Source organism: Pangasianodon hypophthalmus, chromosome 4 (genome assembly GCF_027358585.1).
Source record: "Pangasianodon hypophthalmus isolate fPanHyp1 chromosome 4, fPanHyp1.pri, whole genome shotgun sequence".
NCBI classification, from domain to species: domain Eukaryota; kingdom Metazoa; phylum Chordata; class Actinopteri; order Siluriformes; family Pangasiidae; genus Pangasianodon; species Pangasianodon hypophthalmus.
In genome coordinates, this window is record NC_069713.1 from 5972318 (window position 1) to 5989817 (window position 17500).

A 17500-nucleotide genomic window follows, 5' to 3' on the forward strand; every position below is an offset into this window, starting at 1 on the left:
AGATATGAAAAAAAAAACGCTCAGGGCATTCTTCCAAGATTCAGAAGTCTCAGAATTGCCCAGTTTTGCGACATGAAACTTACATGTAATCTAATTTAAACTTACACAAACTCAAAATTTATTACTGCAAAGTGTATCATTGTTAGTGGTTTTATCAATAGATGTCTTCTGGGTGAGAATGTTTAATATTTCTAAGGAACAAGGCCAGTTTGTTTGTTCTTTTAAAGGGTGAAAGAATTCTGATCATTGGTCTGCAGAGTGTATGGATGATTGTCACTTTGCCTTGTGGTATGGCCAGAATGTTTCCACTATTTGTCTGTCTCTAAGTGTCTTTAACCCAGCTGACCTCTTGAAGCGCTACATCTCTTCTCTCCCCCAGCTCCTCCCTTGCAGCCCCCGATCGCAACCCTGGACAAATTCTCACCTAAACGAAGCCAGGGCAGCACAGTCATCCTTAGCAGATCCAACCGCACCACATCTGTCACCTCCAGCCCCGAGCATAGTGATCACGCTCTTTCAGCCAGCAGTGACTCCGGTCTCTCGAGTGCTTCCCTTTGGACTGAGCGCTGCCCTGTGTCTGGTAGTAAGTCTGCTGGTCCCAGTGAGCAGGAGAAGGCAGAGCTGAATCGCCTGCTGAGTGGATTTGGGCTCAATGAGCCTCGGACAGATGATGGAATGGAGCTGACCTCAGCCTCTCAGGGAGTCCTCCATCACCCAGTGCAGGTCCATATGAACGGCAACTCCCGGCCAAAAGAGCGAGAAACGGATATCCTGGATGACGAGGTCCTGATGTCGGGCCACGACCTGCGCAGTGTGGACAGTCTAGGGACTCTCTCTTCATCATACCACAAGAGCAGCCAAAACTCTCTGCTCTCTGATGGCTTCTGTAGCCCTGGCGTGATTGAGGATGTCCCACATCATGGCCCAGCAGCCATGGAAGAATATGAGCGAGCATACGCTGAGACACGGAGAAACTGCCTTGCCAAGAGAACTGTCTCTGTTCCTGTCACCGCCACTTCCAGCACAGCTTCCAGGGGGCAGCAATTCCGGCAGGGCAACTACTCCACTCAGACCTGGGTCCGCCAGCAGCAAATGGTAGCGGCCCCTCACTACTCCTACCTGCCTGAGGAAAGTGGAGTAGAGGAGAACTTCCATGGGGAGAAGCAAGAGATTTCACCCAAAATGATCATTAGTGATCAAAACCACACTGCTCTGACCCCAAAGGTATCGCCAAGCCAGGAGACGGAGAAAAATCATGACGAGGAGTTTAACTCGCTCACAGTGGACATCGACAACTCCATCGACCAGCTTAACCAGTTGATCCTGGATTTGGACCCTACATTTGTGCCCATCCCAACACGGACCAATTCGGTTAAAAGAAATGGAGGGTCCACGGCTATGACTTCTACTTGTAACAACAAGGGCTTGACGCTCAGACTCAATGAGAACCACAGGAATCAGCAGACAGGTAAGATGGAGAAAAGATTTTAAAAGCTGTAAGATCTGATTTTGGCTTCTGGGTTGGATTCAGTCACTGAGATGTGAAGTTGAATAGTCCCAACATTTTAACACAACCTAAGAGTCAAAATCCAGTATGCCAAATCCTTGCACTCTTTCTGGTGGTGGGTTTTGGTGGTGGTGGTGCGACAACCTATGAATCAAAATCCAATGTAACTACATCTGGTAAACATTACTGTACTCTTTCTGGTGGTGGGTTTGCTGGTGGTGCTACAACCTACGAATCAAAATCCAATTTGACGACACCTGGTTAACATTTCTGTACTCTTTCTGGTGGTGGGTTTGGTGGTAGTGCTGTTTTTGAACATTTTGAAGCAAGGACCTAGATGGAGGAAAGACCTCAGAATATGTTTATGAGGAAAGAAAAATCAACATTTATATCATGTTAGTGAAAGATTCTGTATGATAGTTTCCTAAATCCGGGTGGGAACCCTTGGGGATATGTCAAGGAATGTAGGAAGTAAAGTACGGAAGGAAGAAAGGAAAGAAGAAACTATAGTGGTAGTACATAATATATAATGTACTAGCTTCTGTTCACAGGTGAGCCCTCCTGATAATTCAGTGAGAATTGTATCAGCTCTTGGTAATAATCTTGGTCCAAGGCTTGCGTTCACACTTAAGCTCTTGCTGATGAATTACCATTAAGTTCTCCTGATAAGATCCATGTTTTACAGGAGTTTAAATAAAACATGACAATGGAAATCATGGATTTTTGGTTAATTCTCCATTGATCTATGAGTATCATTGATCTGTGTGATACCAGTCCATTGTACACATTTCCAATGTAAATACTGCACATTTCACTGGGTTTGTCACCAACATTTAAAATTATAGTGTCACCTACTTGTTGCAGAAAAGTGTGAAGTCTTGCCAAGACAGAACATGGAATAAAGGCATTTATTAATGTGTATAGGGACCATTTTGGCACTTTTCATGCTTAACACCATTGTGCTATGCCTGACAAACAACATGGTTAAAGGAATTCAAAGCAGTTTTCACATAAATGGGAAATCAGAGCTCCTGGCAGAATCTTAGCTATGTGACAAGGTTTAGCTGTTTGGACTTGCCTTTACTCAGGTATCTGCTTCTTGGAGATCTTTTGTACATTCACTCTTATCAGCTCCTATTGGGGATAATCTTTAAGCCCTTATGGGCTGCAGAATGGACAGAATCCTTATTTCTTTAGATTCGACTTATTTATGTTGAAGTGTTTTCATGACAGATGTAAAAACATATTTCAGAAATTTGGTTGTGGTAGTGAAGGAGCACCAGTTTTCCATACTGAACTGCAGTAAATGATTATTATTTCCTTTAAATGGCACAGAAACATTAGAAGCATAATCCAGGAACTTTGCAGCTGGGATTGAATTTAGAGCAACAGGTAACATTTGTTCCCTTGAGGGTGTAAAGGAGAGATTTGACGAAAGAGCTGACAAGATGTCCTAGGAATTCTTTTGAAGTGAAAAGCCAATTCTACTGTACAAGCAAGACATGAAGACAAAAAAAATAAAGAAGACAAAAAAGAAAGATGAAAAGGAGTAGAGAAAATGGCGGGATCTTAAGGATGGGGTTTTGTGATATTGATCAAAGGCAAAACATGACTTTTGTATTAGCACACTATGCTAGTTGATTGATTATCAGCTCGCATTATCTTGGCATGTTTACAAAATGGTAGCCTTGAATGCTGCCTGTTTATCCAGCTGCTCGGGTGCAGAGGCATCGTGGGGGGCTCCTGTAGACTCGGACACACACCAAGAGCAAGACTCTGCTCTGGAATGTGAGAAATGTTCATGGACAATTAGAGACAGTAAAAGTTGTAATCAGATTGTTCACACCTAAACAGCAGAAATAGTTACACACGTTGGATTTACAAGATGTCAAAGGTCAATACAATTTCAGGGTTTTATTAGATGATATTTGAGCTGAACCTTTTTAAACCATTTTGATACTTCAAGGATTTGGACTTGTGGTTACCCTGTAACTTGAAGAAAATAAAAAAAAAAAGCATAAATGAAGTTAGAGAAAAACATTATGATTTCAGTACTCTTTGTGGTCCCAGTGTAACTTAAAGACAAAAACAAACAAACAAAAAACAAATGAAGTTTGACAAAATGTTTATAATTTCAGTACTCTTTCTGGTTATGCTGTAACCGAAAGACAAAACGAAACAAAACAAAACAAAATGAAGTTAGACAAAAACATTATGGTTTCAGTACTCTTTCTGGTTATGCTGTAACATGAAAAAGAAAAACAAAACAAAACAAAAGTGAAGTTAGACAAAAACATTATGGTTTCAGTACTCTTTCTGGTTATGCTGTAACATGAAAAAGAAAAACAAAACAAAACAAAAGTGAAGTTAGACAAAAACATTATGGTTTCAGTAACCTAAAGACAAAACATTATAGTTTCAGTAATGTTTCCGGTTATGCCATAACTTAAAGAAAAAAAAAATTGAAGTTAGACAAAAACATAATAGTTTCAGTACTCTTTCTGGTTATGTTGTAACATAAAAAAGAAAATCAAAACAAAACAAACTGAAGTTAGACAAAAACATTAGGAAATAAAAAAGAGGTTACATGTTGGAAACATTTCTGCTAACATTTATACACTTGAAGATGTTACAATACAACAGTGTAGGCCCTAAAGTAAAAATTATTTATTATTAATTATTTATAAGTTAATTACAGTATTACAAGTTCCAATTAATTTTATTACGTTGTTTTGTTGTATTTAATTTACGTCACACCACATACAAATCAATTTCCTGTACGTGTTGAACTTGGTGATTAAATAGTTTCTCATAACAACCAGAAACATTTCAACCAGACTGAACGTTCTAGAAACGAAACCCTGCTAGAACTGTAACGTTTAGCTGGTAAAATGATCTGCTCACCTAAAATTGTTAGCTGGAGTATTCACTACACTTGAGAACCCTAAAGAGGTCTTGAATTTGTCCCTCTCAGGGAACATTTAATGGTTTAATGTAGCACCTGTACATTATAGGACTAATCACATCCAAAGAACTTTTCAGGAACTGGTACTTTTAAAACTTTAGAGAGTTCAGAGTGTTACTGGATTGGCGATTGATTTGAATTCGAGTAGACGCATGGTGGGAACGCGGTCGCTTGCGGTAGCCGTGTCTGTTTATTCTAAAGATCAGAAACAGAAGTGGAGCACATCTGGCTCGATAAGATCAGTGTGTAGACTTCAGGAAGAAGATCAGACGAATTTCACTATCCATCTGATGAGATGAAGCTCGTTTCCAGGCTGCTGCGTCCATACATCGAATGAATTATGACTTATACATTAGGACATGGAAGTGATGATTCACTCAGAGTATAAAAGCAGGATTTAGAGTGCGGAGCCTAAACCACTGGATCAGAGGCGAGGCGGCTGTGAGAGACTGGAATTTCCAGGAGAGGAACAGAAGTAGCCCGAGGCTCGGCATTCTCTGCTCCTGACAGACAGCCAGCGGCCCGAAGACACAAAATAACATGTGTGAAATGATCATGTGCAGCCCCAACACACCAGCGTACTCCAACGCCAAACATATGTATGGCTTATATATATATATATATATATATATATATAAAAGAAAGAAAAACTGTAGAGATATAATAATTTGCTGCCAAAAATAAAACAGGGTGTAAAAGAAAAACACACAGACCGGAAACCAGAAACGTGCTACAAATCACGTCTCAATTACAAGGTGCTTGGAGCTTTGAAGCTTTAAATTCGTCATCGTCAGTGAATCGAGTGATTCACACATCATTAAACTGAGTACATGGGGACTGAGTCAGAACTGATTCATTGGAATTATGATGAGTCTAAAAATATATAAAATTAACTTAACTTTCTATTATTATTATTATTATTATTATTATTATTATCACATTTACAGCATCAAACAGGTAAAATAAATATATAAATAGTATATTAAACACAAAATCACTTATATTACAAATATAATAAAATATAATAAAATTAATAATAAAGTATAAGTATAAAAAACAATCCTAACCAAACCACAATAAAAAAGTCTCTTTATATTTAAAAAAATTCCAGTTAAAAATATTTTTCAATTGCAATCTTTTTTTATTTGTTAAAGGATCTAATTATTTTTATATTTATAATTAATTATTAATTAGATCTATATTTGTTAATAATAATAATAATAATAATAATAATAATAATCATCATCATCACAGTAGTATAGCTATTGTTATTATTATTTTGTATATTATTTATTATTCTAATTATTTTATTCTAAGAATTAATTTCCTTAAAGGAAAAAGCTGTAATGCATTACATGACAAGACTTCATTTTAAGTTTTTTTTTTTAATTAAAAAACAAAAAACAAGTGAATCTAACATTGATCTTCCAGTAATACTAAAGAGTTGTGGTGTGTATGAAAAACCAAGCAATTAAAGAGCAAACATGTTAAAGTAAATTTATAAGTAATATATAAATATTTGAATTATTGTTATTGTGAGTCCATCATCACATTATTATGAATATATCACTGAAGACGTGACAAGAGAATCATCAGCCTGATCTGACTTGAACTGCAGTGTGAAGTTTCAGCTCGTGTTGTTTTAGATAAAGTCTTTAGTGGAGTGAGAGAGAGCTGGTGTGTGAGATGGCGATCGGCCCCTCGTGCTCCACATGCTCTCTCCTCCACATTAACATTCCACAGACAGGAATAGCTCTCCAGCTCTGTGAACGGTGGAGATTAACACTTCTGTGCTAAATGACACTTCACACTCCAAGCAGACGGACAAACACACGGCTGTTTGCTCACACTCCAGAGGTACAGCTCTGAATTTCTGGCCCTTCTTTAAAATAGCAGGACAGCCTGTATGTTTTTAGGCAATATACAAAATTAAGTCATACATGAAATGAAAAGGTTTGCATGTTGGGCGTTGCTTTCTGGAGCTCTGATGCTTTACTGCTTATTATTCTTCATCTTTATTAGTCTTTTATACACTGCTTAAACTCTTCACATGCTTTTCTTTCCATTTCCTGCATGTATTTTTATATATTTTTTCTGCTTTTTTTTTAATTTTCATTGTTAACATTGGAACAATTTGGGTTTGAGAAAGGTTTCATCATAAACGTACAAATTTTAAAGATATTATATGACGTTTTCTGGATTTTAAATATATATACATATATATATATATATATATATATATATATATATATATATATATATATATATATATATATATATATATATATAAAATCCAGAAATCACCGTGTTGAATTGCTAACACTTCCTGTGAATCCTCAGTGGAATAAATCATTAATAACATGTCCTATGTAAGGAATAAAACACTTTGTGTTGTGCTGTTCTAGGAAAATAATCAACAACGGGATGCTGTGATGAAGCGGAGTCACTGTTACCACAGAAACGTTGATTATTTTCCTATAACAGCACAACACAATCTGTTTTATTCCTCTTATACCAGAGCAGTTTGATATTTCTATTAAATAAAGAACAACACATTGTGCTTTTTTATCCATTTCTAGTTACATTTAATGCAATGTCAGAGCTGCAGTTACAGATAATGAATAGATACTGAATCTGACCAATCAGAATGGGGAATTCAACAGCGCTGTGATTATAAAGCATGTAATATACTGTAAGCTTCTATACACATACTATTCCAGTATACTGCATTAGTGCCTATAATGTCCTTATGAATTGATCTTCATAATTAATCATGCATTATGTAATATGATGTTAATTTATGAAATTCATTATTCAGACTTATAAACAGTTATACAGGCTAAGCTGGGAAACGTATTGTGTATTTTAGATAAGGATTAAACAGGAAGTGTTGACATTCACCTAAAATTAGATGAAGATGTGATGTGGTGTGAAAAGTGTAAATATAAAGCAGGTGATCCTAAACATATGAGCAGGAAGTATTATGGATATTACATTCCCACACACACACACACACACACACACACATCTGCCTGTGTTAATGACAGTAGTAATGTGGAGTGTGTTTTTGCGTCTGATCAGCTGTCCCACCTGCCGGAGAGAGTTTGCGCACTCTGAGTCGTCAGGGCAGTGAAGTGGCCGAACACGCGACAGTGTGTGTGCGGCCGGCGTGGGAAATGGAGCCGGAGTTTGGGGACAGACTGACATACACACACAATGTAGCTCCACCACAGGTAATACACATTCACACACACACACACACACACACACACACCAGTATACAGTATACAGTATACATATGCACACTTATGTGTGATACTGTTTATTATACATGTTTAATTTTTCAAGTACAGGTAATACACACACACACACACCAGTATACAGTATACAGTATACATATGCACACTTATGTGTGATACTGTTTATTATACATGTTTAATTTTTCAAATACAGGTAATACACATTCACACACACACACACACACACCAGTATACAGTATACAGTATACATATGCACACTTATGTGTGATACTGTTTATTATACATGTTTAATTTTTCAAGTACAGGTAATACACACACACACACCAATATACAATATACAGTATATAGTATAGATATCTACACTTATGTGTAATATTGTTTATTATACACGTATAATTTTTCAAACACATTTCCACATTCATATATGTTTAGGACGTGTTCACACATACCCAGGATTCTGATTCTGGACTCTTTTAAAACATCATCATCATTTTTTTCCATTTGTAATTTTATACATCACTTTAGCTTGAGAAATTTATTTTTTTTTTTTGCAAAACTAGATAATATGCAAGGAATAAAACATTCAACATCATGCTGTTATAGGAAAATAATCAGTGAGGATGTGGGGTGATAATGAACACAAAGCGGAGTCACTGTTACCACCCCAAAGTTGATTATTTTCCTATAACAGGGTGTCCTGAAGTGTTTTACTCCTTTTATACCACAGCTAATTGCCAACAATTCAATTTATTAAAATTTAAGAATGTGTCATACTATTTATTTATTTATTTACTTATAGTTACATTTAATGTTGTGAGCATTAAACAGTCGTTCCCTCACCAGCCTCTCTTTTCTTCCTCTTGCGTGAAGTTAATTAGACAAAAAAAAAAAAAAATCCCAGTTTGTCATATTGCCGAGAAACCACAAAGTGTGAACTCCACTGTTCTGAAGATGTCAGAAAACGTAAAGTTACAGCTTCACGTCTTTTATGCAGCCCTGACACTGGAGACTCCTTCCATAAATGTTTACATTAACACGTTTTATTTAACTCCTCACAGAAAACTTCACCATATCAACAATTACACAGTTTTTTTTATCCATTTATATGTGTAATCCATCATGTGTAAGTTATTACTGTAGAAACGATAATGATTTGCAGCCGCGCTATTATCCGAGCTGCTGTTATAGAAAAGTAATCAACACCTTCTGACCAATCAGGATCCAGAATTCAACAGCACTGTGGTATAAATCACTAGTTTATTTCATTAGTGTTAATCAACACTGATCCACGGTTCAGATGAATCATTTCAATCGCAGTTACTTGCTCCTATATAACAATAATCGGGTTTTTCTGAGTTGTAGTCACTTAGCCTTGGATTTTAAACCCCTATTCACTTCATATTATGAAGATACTGTCTTTATTTTCCTGTTTTGTTGCCAAATTTTAAACAGGAAGTAACCTGAAAAACTCCACCAATCACCAGTTTTCTCTGTACATCAACGATACAGATGTTTAAGTGGACCACAATTTGTGTTCTCTTAAAACAGTCCTAATTCTTGTTGCAAGAGGCTTCAAACTGGTAAAAAAAAAAGTGTGAAAACAACCACAAATTAAAAGCTTAAATAAATAAAAACACTACTGTAACTTGTTTGTATTTCAGCGAGCTCCTCTGTACAGAGCAGACAGTGTGGAGTACCGAAGTCCCAGTGCTGGACTGGACACAGGAAGTGACACGGTTCCTCCAACACCAGCCTTCCCCATCTCACCACCCACGCCTTATGGTGAGACACTTACACACCCATACACACATACACCTATGTATACACACGCCTATACACACAGACTCACAGAATCATACGCATCACGGCCATGTGACCGGATATCAATCAGCTGATTTCGGCTTGTAGTTGCTATGGTTACGTTGATAGAAATGTTGCTAGAAATTGTAATTAGGTGTACTGGTGTGTGCTGCTATTATGCAACCATGACAAATTACCGTAACCATGTTGCTTGCTGCTAAACACCAAATTATTCACACATTCCAATCGTCACACTCATCTCCTACAGTACGTGCAGGTTGCTCTGGGGCTCATAAAGATGTCTCAGTTAGTAGCTGAAAGCTGAAATCTTGGGCGTGTGTGCCAAATTTATTACACAACACACTTCATGCTTGTTTAAACCTGTGTTTGGAAGTGGACTGGTGCTCATCACTAGCCAAACCCATGTTTTTCAGCGTTCACCATTTTACAACATACAGTCAGGTCCATAAATATTGGGACAGTGACACAGTTTTGGTAATTTTGCCTCTGTACACCACCACAGTGGATTTGAAATGAAGCAGTCAAGATGTGACTGAAGTGTAGACTTTCAGCAGGATGAATTCTGAAGTGTACAGAGCTATACTTTCTGCTCAGATTCAGTCGAATGCTGCAAAACTGATAGGACAGCGCTTCACAGTACAGATGGATAACAACCCAAAACATACTGTGAAAGCAGCCCAAGAGCTTGGAAATTAAATGTTCTTAAATGGCCGAGTCAGTCACCTGACCTCAACCCAACTGAGCTGCTTTTCACTTACTGAAGACAAATCTGAAGGCAGAAAGACCCACAAACAAGCAGCAACTGAAGATGGCTGCAGTAAAGACCTGGCAAATCATCTCAAGGGAGGAAACTCAGCATTTGGTGATGTCCATGGGGTCCAGACTTCAGGTAGTCATTGACTGCAAAGGATTTACCTCCAAGTAATAAAAATAATCCTAATATTTATGATTATATTAGTTTGTCCCATTACTTTTGAGCCTGTGAAAATGGAGGAACTCTGTAAAAAATGGCTGTAATTCCTAAACGGTTAATGCAATATTTTTGTTAAACCCCTTGAATTAAAGCTGAAAGTCTACGCTTCAGTCACATCTTGACTGCTTCATTTCAAATCCACTGTGGTGGTGTACAGAGGCAAAATTACCAAAACTGTGTCACTGTCCCAATATTTATGGACCTGACTGTATGATTCAAGTGCTGTTATGTTTCTGGAGGAACGCTACAGGTCTGTGAATGCTATGACAGAAGAAATTACAATAGTTAATAGTTATAGAACTATTGAGCCATCTCAGGAGCCTGGAAAACTGGTGGTTTGAGCAGATACCAAAGCTTGGAATCATCATAACACTTTATAAGATGGTTGACAATCATGGATGATCATCGGTTTGGTAGATGTTTTCAAATTTTCTGTATTCCAAAATCCAGGGTAGATCTGTGTGACTGGTCTTAAAGTCTCAGTGGTGGTTCTCTGGCAAAGCTGGGATCTGAATGTTGACTGTATTCTATACTCACATGGCAGTTTAACCAAACCGAATGACTGAATCTATTTAAGAATAAAAAAGTAATCAAAACAACAAAATGAAATTATTATGTACTATGTATTATGTAAAAAATAAGAGATAAAAGATTCTATACCTCAGCATTTAAAATTCTTATTAGTGATGGGAGAGGTGATTGTGTCTCTCAGTCTTCATTTTGGGGATCTGTCATTGATTACACTTCCTGGATCTACATTTAAAGAGAAAGCACAGAATTTAGTTTTTTATGACAGAACATTAAAGGTGCATTAGGTAATATTAGTCAGTTTTTTTTTTTTTTTTTTAAAGATTAGGTCTCTAATGGCTAGGTGGGTTCGATATTTGGATGATTTTTTTTTTTACTCCTTAAGCCCCGCCCCACACCCGCCCATGATCTCAAAGCTCCGCCCCCATGATCTACAGCAGCCCATAGAGGTTCTATAAAATGACCAACAGGAGGCGCATCCAAACACAAACAAGCATTCCGGACCGGAAATCAGTTTTCCAGACAGGTTTTCTCAGAAACTTAATACTCCTCTGCTAAGGCCATGGCCTAAACCATTATTTTTATATCAAGTTCTTCATATCTTTCAGGTTATTTATACAGAAGTAAAAACAAAAATGACTATTGCACCTTTATGTAAGACTAAGAACTAAGATAAGCATCATATGATTAGTGATTCACAACCAACAAGCGTTGTTACGTTCTTTGCAGTTACAGCCTGGTCTGAATTCATCTGAGCTATAGAAAGACATTGTTATTGGGTCACGTTCAGTAGGCCTGCTTTGATTTGGCTTCTATATATATATATATATATATATATATATATATATATATACGTCTTTTGTTTTGGTCCATGTTAAGTTTATGACAACAAATGTTGTCTTTTCTGTGCCTTTGAAAAGACATTAAAAATGCCCAAACTATAGAAGTCTCCCATGACATGTACAAAGACACTGGGTACAACTCACGACTAATTCAAGCTGCTTTTAGCCACGTACACCTACCAGTGTTTTAAGTACATATAACATATAAAGATGGACAAATCAGTAGCCCGGGAGCTCAGGGTGTGCACACTGCATGTCCAGGATACTAGTTTTTCATTTGTAGTTTCTTTAGCAAGTAGTAAATTTTTGTGAAGTTGGTAACCAGCCTGTTTTCTCCCATCCACTAACCAGAGAAAGAAAAAACAATGAGCTTGATATGTACATTTACACCTAACATACATGATACATATGTTTCATGGTGGAGCAGCACACTACTAGTGCACGCTACTCACTACATCAACGAAGGATGCATTCTGGTCATTGTGTAAAATAACTTGTACAGTTTGCAGACATAACTCTGCTAATAACATCTTAGGTGAAAATAAATATCACATTTTTAGTCTGCATTTAACTAGATAGCTAGTTTGCCATACTTTGGTGTTGAACCAAAACATGGGATTTAGCAATTGCATTGGAGATCTCACAGCCTAATGGGTTCGCTAATGAATTTATGATTTACCGAAATGTCTGTAGTTACTTCATTTACTCGAAGAAAGTGAGTAACGTCTGTCCAAAATACTGAAAATATGATGTGGTGTATGCAGTCCGTTCTGTGAAGTCAACACACTCGCTCCAACATGTCCGACCACACTTCTCCCACTACGCTTCTTATATAATCTCCATCATTCGATCCTTTCTCCACAGTGAAGACCATGCCGGAGTTCACGCACTTCACCCAGACTCCATCTCCCAGCATGCCGATGTACGGAGCCTTTAGGACGGAGCACGGTAAGCAGCCTTTAAGATCTGATTGACGGAAGCGAGTGAGATGTCAGCATGGTTGTGTTATGTTTTTCTCTCAGTAGATGTGATATGATAAGGGATGGTTATGACTAAGCAGTCTCAGACTAAATACACCGTACAAGTCCTGACCCAGCAAACGTACATGTTTGTGCACTGTGAGAACTTCAGGAATGCTGTCTGGATTATGGCTGAGCACCTGGAAGTACCAATTAAAAAGAAATGGACAGTTTACAACCTTGAGTAGTTGCTCTATTGGAGCAACATTTAGTGCAATAGATCATATATTCATGTTTTTTTTTTAAATAAATAGCTCTTATTTGGTTTTAAATTCCAACAAAACTCATACATGGCCCAATGTTAACCCAGTTTTGAAGGGAAGCACACAGCTGAGAGAGCAGCAGACGTTGGAGAGGTGGCTTTATTAAAATGTCAAGTCTTTTGTAAGCACAGGGCTGAACATATGTGCTTCCTGACCCCTGACAAAAGGCCAAGATGGGAGGAAACAGCCTGCTGAACAATAGTGGAAAGGCCAGCTTAGGAGAAGCTGTTCATATGTGAAAAGGGCTCTCTGATGGCTTGTCCACGCTGCTTTGACTGGGTTCTATAGCTGGAGTATCCACCCCTGCGTTTGGAGAGCTAATTCCCTGAGGGGCAATAAAGATTAGCGTCATTCCAAAAGTACTCAATGCTCTTTAAGAGGAGTCGCTCTCCAGATACCCTTTCTAAAGTGGTAGGGGTAACGCCTTATCTTAATGTTCTCTTAACGAAGACTATTAACTGCATTAAATAACAATATCAAATATTAAACTTAGCATTCATACAGTGTAGGTAATGTTACATGTATTGATATATTAACTGATATTTATTTAATATGAAATATCCAATATAAAGGTCACACAAATTAGCACAGATTAAATAGCATGTTCGTAAATAATGATAAAGTCTAATGATGATAAATGTTAAAACTTTTGAATTTTGCCAGTTAATGGGTTTAATTTTACTTAGTGATGGCATAAACATTGATTAATTGAGATCTTCTTCATCTTTGGTTTATTATTAAAAGCATCAATACAAGTGCTAGTTACTGTGATAATGTTACTGATAGTGTATTAAAGCTGAGGTTCTTGTTGACTAATGTGTTACATAATATGAGCTAATGGACCTTTAATATAAAGCATTACTCTTAAAGCTTAGGAAAGTTTGCAGTGGTAGAGGATGTGGGAAAAATTTAGATATTACTATATTAGCAGATACTTTAAATTCTACTATATGTGTACGGTATATTTAACATTTAAGGAAGGAGTCTCCACTGTCAGTGCCTTGTTACAGTCAGTAGGTTTTCCACCAGGGTAAAGTCTTCAGCACATGTGGAGGAGGAGTTTGTGATTTCTAGTTTTTCAGTAACATGACAAGCTGCGTTTTTTGTTTGTTTGTTTGTTTGTTTGTTTTTGTCTTATTAACTTCCAGAGAGACAAAAAAGCTTCTGTAACGTGATAAATTTAAAGAATTTGTGAATGTTCCACCACATTAAATCTAACTATAAATAGCTAAAAGTATGATGTTGTTCTTTAAGCATAAGAAAGTGACATGCTTGTTGGCCTCCTGCATCTTTTTCTTCATTTCTTTTTTTTTTTCTTCAAAGTTGTCTGTGGTTTAAAGTTCCTCACTCCCTTGGCAAATGACCTTTAGTGACCTGAAAGTTTACACTTCTCAGAGTGACAACACAGTTAGGGTTTTTTTTTTTTTTTTTTTTTACAGGTGACCTTCTCGTCTGTCCAAACACGGCCGTGACCTTGAGTTCTGTTGCCATAGCGCTCTGTTGCTCTAGCAAATGTTTTTTGGCTTTGATGTCACGCTAGCATCCAACCTAATGGTCCTTTTAGTAGCATTTAAACTGGGACAGAAAGAAAGCTAGCGATAAACATTTTTCTGTATAAGACCTAATATTCTGACAACAATTTTGTGTGCTGGTCTTGATTTCAGATATGAAAGCTTTTGCAGATATTATGGGACATGATGAGAACAGAGTGAACGTGTCTCACAGAGCTTTCCCTCACTCCCCGCCCACTGGAGGAGTGATAACCCTTACAGACAGGTAAGAAGAACAGCTTGGTCAGTTCTGCTGTAAGTACAATCTTATGGGCTTTTCATAATTCTCTAGATTCTGCTCATAATCCCAGGCTTGCTTTCACGTTGAAGAATTAATTCCGAACTGTGGAGCGATTGCGCAATTCCATACATCGCATGTGTGCATGCAGGTTTGCAAAATAGCACTGGGTTCATCTGCTTGTTGTTTATTATTCTCCTGTGTTACATACTCTCAGTGCAAGCACTCGCGCCATAATGATGAGCTAATTATAACGCTCCAGTGTTATTAAAGTATGATTTTATATTGTTAAGGCATTCTACTAAGCATAACAACCCTTTTCCCACCATCACAAAACCCTGAGTCAGGAAGTAACATGAAGTGAGCCTTACACCAGTTACAAGAGGAGCAGGGATGGATTCTCTGGACCGCTCCCAGACTCAAAAACCAGCTTCACCAAATGTACCAACCTCTTGATCTCTTGAGGCAAAAAAAAAAGCCCACAAGTCTGAAAACAACCTTACAAACCATTTTCTATTAGACAATGATTAAAGGTTCTATGTTGTACTCTATAACAGAAAGTTTCTGGAAACTATTCACAGCTTGGAATCATCTTTTAAAAGTAAGTTAAGATTGAAAATTCCAATTGATTTATTGGATACGTCATTGAGTATTTGATAAGCTATTGCAGTCCTAGCACAGGTAAAGCCTGTATACATGTTATGGTCATGTGACCTCCTAGAATAAAGCTCTAAACAATGAGGTGTATGTAGGTATACATATACATAGGTATACATCAACCTTTTGAGAAGGTGATACTGGATGCCGGGAATAAGGAGCATCATTGTGAAACTGCAGCTCTAACACACACTTCACATAACCGGGAACTGTTATTAAATACCGTTTTTTTCCCCTCTAGCTCGGTTCAGTCCTCCTGCCCAGAAGGGGCACTGCTCAATCGCCACACCTCCATCAACGCCCAACACTCTGGCCCAATGGGTTACAACCAGAACTCACCTCCATCGCACCATCCTCACCTACACCCTCACCCCGCCCCCAACACCCACAGCTCACCCCGGGGCAGTCAGAGGACCCGAGGGCTGCAGTACACACTGAACCGCAGCCCAGCACTCAGCTTCGACGAGGAGCCTGATGGTCTGAGCTACCAGCCCCAGCAGCCCCCGCTTCCTGAAAAGATGCGCGCCGCGGACTGCGAGCGTTCGTTAGGTTCTGTGTCCCCGGCACCTAGCGGGTTCTCCAGTCCGCACAGTGGGAGCTCGCTCTCTATTCCCTTCCCTAACTCACTGCCCGAGCTGCAGGCCAGGAGCAGCAGTGTCAGCCCTCTACCAGGTAAACTACACAAACTTCCCACAATGCACTGGTTCTTGGCAGATCTGACAATAGTGCAGCAGCAAATCATATGTTTATATTAATGCACTTGTTCTAATATGTTATCATTTCTATCAGAACAACTTACACAGGGACTTGTGTTAGGGACATATTGGAAAAAAGATGTAATTGTTGATATGGTGAATGTTTATGTGAGGAGACATTTATTCTAATCCTTATGGAAGGAGTCTCCAGTGCCAAATTTTTGCAAAGGACAGAGGGGTTTAAGGTTTGCAGTTTCTCAGTCATTTCTAATTTACATTAGTCATTAACTTTGAGAGAGACTCTCTTGAACTACAAATGGATAAAAAGTAAATGTCGTTCATGAATAAATAAAAACAAACAAAAAAAAATAAAGAAATCAATTTTGGGGTGGTAACAGTGGCTCTGCTTCATCACACCACCCCACTGTTGATTAATTTCCAATAACAGCACTCTCCTAAGTGTTTTATTCTTTATTTCATAATGGATTTCTCTGTAATTTTTAGGACCTCAATATTAATTTTACAATTTCTGATAAGTCTGACTTCTTCTTCTTTTGTTTCTTTGTTGTAGATGTCCTGGTGAGCAAGCAGGTGACGGTAAAGTTCGTCCAGGACACTTCGAAATACTGGTACAAACCGGACATCGCAAGGGAACAGGGTAAATATGACAGACAGAAGGAGTTGAATTTATTAATAAATCTTTAAAAAACTGCTTAAAATGAGAGCAGTAAGTAGCAGCTGTACTACGTGAGTGTTAGAACTGTATGTGTGTTATGATTTGAATGTTATACAGTATATGAGTGAGTAAACTGAGTGAGTAAATACTTTTGTACTGTATTGTATGGGAATTATTTTCAGTTTCAGTGTGGTGTAACACTGCTATGTGCGTGTGTGTGTGTGTGTGTGTGTGTGAGGATTAGAATGATTAACACATCTCTCTCCACACAGCCATCGCAGTGCTGAAGGACAAAGAGCCCGGCTTCTTCATCGTACGCGACAGCCACTCGTTTAAAGGCGCCTATGGATTGGCTATGAAGGTGGCCACGCCCCCTCCATCCGTGGTGCAGCAGAGTAAGAAGGGTAAGGATTGGCTGAAAGCAGGCAGGTGTCCCGTCAGGTGGATGGGACACCTGAGAGATGGCTGACTGTGATGTGTGTGTGATTTTGTTCCAGAGCATTTTC

General features: G+C 38.1%; 1 protein-coding gene across 2 annotated transcripts in view; it reads left to right on the forward strand.

Annotated features, from left to right (window-relative positions):
- The window catches only part of LOC113547279 (tensin-3), a 68024-nt gene that overhangs the window by 42933 nt on the left and 7591 nt on the right, over nt 1-17500 (forward strand). Inside the window, exons 13-20 of one of the 2 annotated variants that reach the window (XM_053233439.1) lie at nt 380-1468; nt 7554-7705; nt 9394-9514; nt 12761-12844; nt 14843-14954; nt 15865-16295; nt 16890-16976; nt 17267-17398. In XM_053233439.1, the coding sequence (XP_053089414.1) occupies nt 380-1468; nt 7554-7705; nt 9394-9514; nt 12761-12844; nt 14843-14954; nt 15865-16295; nt 16890-16976; nt 17267-17398 (2208 nt within the window). The remainder of the gene's footprint in view (nt 1-379; nt 1469-7553; nt 7706-9393; nt 9515-12760; nt 12845-14842; nt 14955-15864; nt 16296-16889; nt 16977-17266; nt 17399-17500) is intronic. The other variant, XM_053233440.1, reaches the window with a different exon arrangement.